General features: G+C 35.2%; 1 protein-coding gene across 1 annotated transcript; it reads left to right on the top strand.

The window, feature by feature from the left end:
- The first annotated feature begins 1,039 nt into the window (after window positions 1–1,039).
- On the top strand, window positions 1,040–2,012 carry LOC122076447 (LEAF RUST 10 DISEASE-RESISTANCE LOCUS RECEPTOR-LIKE PROTEIN KINASE-like 1.2). Its single transcript, XM_042641748.1, has one exon. It carries the CDS (start codon window positions 1,076–1,078, stop codon window positions 1,919–1,921), a length of 846 nt encoding a protein of 281 aa, XP_042497682.1. The 5' UTR covers window positions 1,040–1,075; the 3' UTR covers window positions 1,922–2,012.
- Window positions 2,013–3,216: the final 1,204 nt, after the last annotated feature.

The following is a 3,216-nucleotide window of genomic DNA, read 5'->3' as shown; positions in this document are numbered from 1 at the left end:
GCATCCAAATATATATTTATATAACCTCTATTAATCTAATCAAAGAGGTGAACGAGTCTTTGTTTTAGACTTTATTGTCCTATACGGCATTTATTATACAATTTTACTGTCTGATGAGGACAAAATTTTCTTTCCCTAAAGTCATTCCTGGTGTACTTTTCTCAATTCCAATGAAATAAAGATTGGAATAGATCCAACTACCAAATCAGATGAAATTACCCTAATCCTAGATTTTGGAAGTGATCAACCGAGCCAGAACGGCTAGAATCAGAATAAATCAAGATAAATTCTGATTCAAATTAGCCAATTTGATCGATTCTGATCCCAATTTTATATGTTAACCCTTAATTATAAAGTTTCAACAATGAGATGACTTATGAGGCAAGAGATATCCTTACATTCCAAGAGAAGTGTTGGCTTTAGCAAATAACACGCCATTTAGTTGACTGATGGGGAATATGCTTTTCTTCCTTATTTTTTGGATGGTTTTAGCTGGTTCTAGATGCCTATCCCTTAATTAATGTATGGAATTGTACATAATAAACCCAAGAATAAAAAATAAAGAATAAAAAATAAAAAAATAAAAATAAAATGTGTATCATATATACCTCTTGGGTATCTATTTTCTTAATTATTTTCAGTAAAAAAATAGTTTGTAGAGAGAGAGAGAGAGAGAACCACTTCTCATGTAGTATAATAGAATGAATTCATAGAATTCAAATAGAATTTTCTACGTGAAGGGTCAGTAGGCATATATATATATATATATATATATATATTTCAATTGCATAGCTTGCAAAGGCAATAATTTAGCTCTTAGATGAAGTCTAGTCTTGTCAGCTAGACAGCTACTCTTACTATTCCAAATAGGAGACGGAATTTCTTATTTGAGAGATTTCCTGGAAGTCCCAAAAGTCATATTCATATCCTCCTGCTACTGCTTACTTGGTCCAAAGGCATACACAAATTACTTAAATTGATTGGGTAAGTGAGATCATTCTTTCCTCATATCTCTCTCTGTAAACATTCTCTATGTAATTTGAGCTCTAGACTCTATTCTCTTTAAGTTTTAAGTATGCTCTTCTTCTTTTTCCCATGTGATCACCACCTATTCTTCCTATTGATCATCATCTTCTTCCCCTTATCATCCTTATCTGAATTATATGACTCTAGATATTCAAACTGCACACCCTCGGTGTTCAAATGTGGAGATATCCCACAATTGATCAAATACCCTTTCAATGGAAATGGAAGACAAGGTTACTGTGGGTACCCAGGATTCGATCTCAATTGCGTGGGCAACAACCAGAAAGCTACGATTTCGATCGAATCCGAGGACTACGATGTTCTGGATATCTATACTGATAGCCGAACCATGAAGATCGTCCAGAATGGTTTATCTCAAGATACAATTTGTACTTCTGGGGGAGCCGGGATCCTTGTAAACATCACCTTCAATTACACCATCTTCAAATATGCTCCTGGTTACATCAATTTGACTCTGTTCTTTGGATGCTCTTCCGAATCCTCCACCATGATTCATGGATATCCCAATCCAGATCTAGCGGGTAATGTTACTTGCAGCCCCATTACTGGGGGTGGGTTCGTTCCATTTACAATTGGATTCAATGAAGTCCAAGCAGAAAAGCTTGCCAAGAAAGGGGGCTGCAACAGAATTGTGATCGTTCCTGTTCTTGAATTGAATGTACAAGAGATTTTAGACAATTCTTCAGCTCTTGCAACAATTCTTATGGATGGTTTTGAGTTGGAGTGGATGGCCATCGTTGATGGAGACTGTTGGATGTGCATGAAATCGGGTGGGACATGTGGTTATAACACCAGTTTGGGTCATCCTACTTGCTTTTGCAAAGATCAAGCTTACGATGGAATGTGTCCCAAATCCAAAGGTACATCCTCATGAGTATCTCTTCTCAGTTAGTTTCCTTTCTCAAGAGTATTTCAGCTCTTCTAGTCTCTTATCAAAAAAGAAAAAAATGCTCTTCTAGTCTTTCTATTGATACTCGTTTCCAGTTCTGGTGTGGGACATCCCAGTCTAGTTAGTTATGGGAATGAGGTTGTAGCTCAGTGGTGGCAGACGTAAGAACACGGATGACTTGTGGTCAATCGACCATATATATCCCTTCTCCCTCTCTGCACCCTGCTTATGGCCCCCAATCCAAAGAAAACCCCTCCCCCAAAAAAAAAAAATAATACTAATAAGGGCACAATGAGAAACTGTAGGTTAGAAAAAAAAAAAAAAAAAAAAAAAAGATTTTAGGCCAAAATATGTGTTTGACTTTGGCTTTGTTTGGTATGCATTCTAGAATGCAATCAATAATGCATTCCAAGAAAGCATACCAAAACCAACTTTAATTTTTAACCCCTTATCTTAAACATATGGCTTCATTACTATTTATCTAATGTATATTTGTCAGCATACCTCAACATTTTGAGTTTTGGGCACCCTATTCCCTATAAAAATCTCAAATCTAAATTGTGGTTAAGCAAAATGAACTATATAATTATTTTTTTAATGAGCTTGAAATCATTAGTGGATGCTTTAAAATTAAGGTTACATTTGGAATGATATTTTAAAATGCATTATCGAACTATAATACATATATATACCAAATGCAGCCTAGTATCTTTTACATGAAATCTAGAATGATGACTTTCTATAGGTAGTTGCCTAGGCCCCAACTGGTTAAAGGTAAAATAAAAGGAAAGCGAATTTAATTACTAAAAAATATAATTAATATCTTCAAATATATTTCTTAGTTGAATAGAATTTTAAAGAGATACTTTGTTTATTACCAAAATTGTTATAATTGACTTTTATAACCATATTTTTCCTTTTTGGCTAATTCTCCCTCTCGGTTTTGCTCCAACTCTAGCCCTGACTCCTGCTTCCCCAGGGCCTCCATTTGTAAATTACAATCTGCTCGTTCATCTAGATCATCGGCATGGAGAAAGCCAATGGTACTAAGTAAAAGCCCTCTCCCTTCCAACTCTTCTGCTGTCTGGATTCTCTCTTTTTTTTTCCCCTTCCATTACTAGCCCCTTTGCCTCTGTTGGACTCTCATCATTCATCACATAGAGATTGGGTCTACAACTCTACCAATCAGGCATTGCGATTAATTAATTCGAAATCTACTCTTTTTCTATGTCATTGTATTGGAAGGGAAAAGGTACTGTTATTTTTTTTTTTTTTTTTTT

This window comes from Macadamia integrifolia, chromosome 4, assembly GCF_013358625.1.
Source record: "Macadamia integrifolia cultivar HAES 741 chromosome 4, SCU_Mint_v3, whole genome shotgun sequence".
NCBI classification, from domain to species: domain Eukaryota; kingdom Viridiplantae; phylum Streptophyta; class Magnoliopsida; order Proteales; family Proteaceae; genus Macadamia; species Macadamia integrifolia.
The sequence above is the reverse complement of the archived record's forward strand: the minus strand, read 5'-3'. Positions and strand labels throughout refer to the sequence as shown.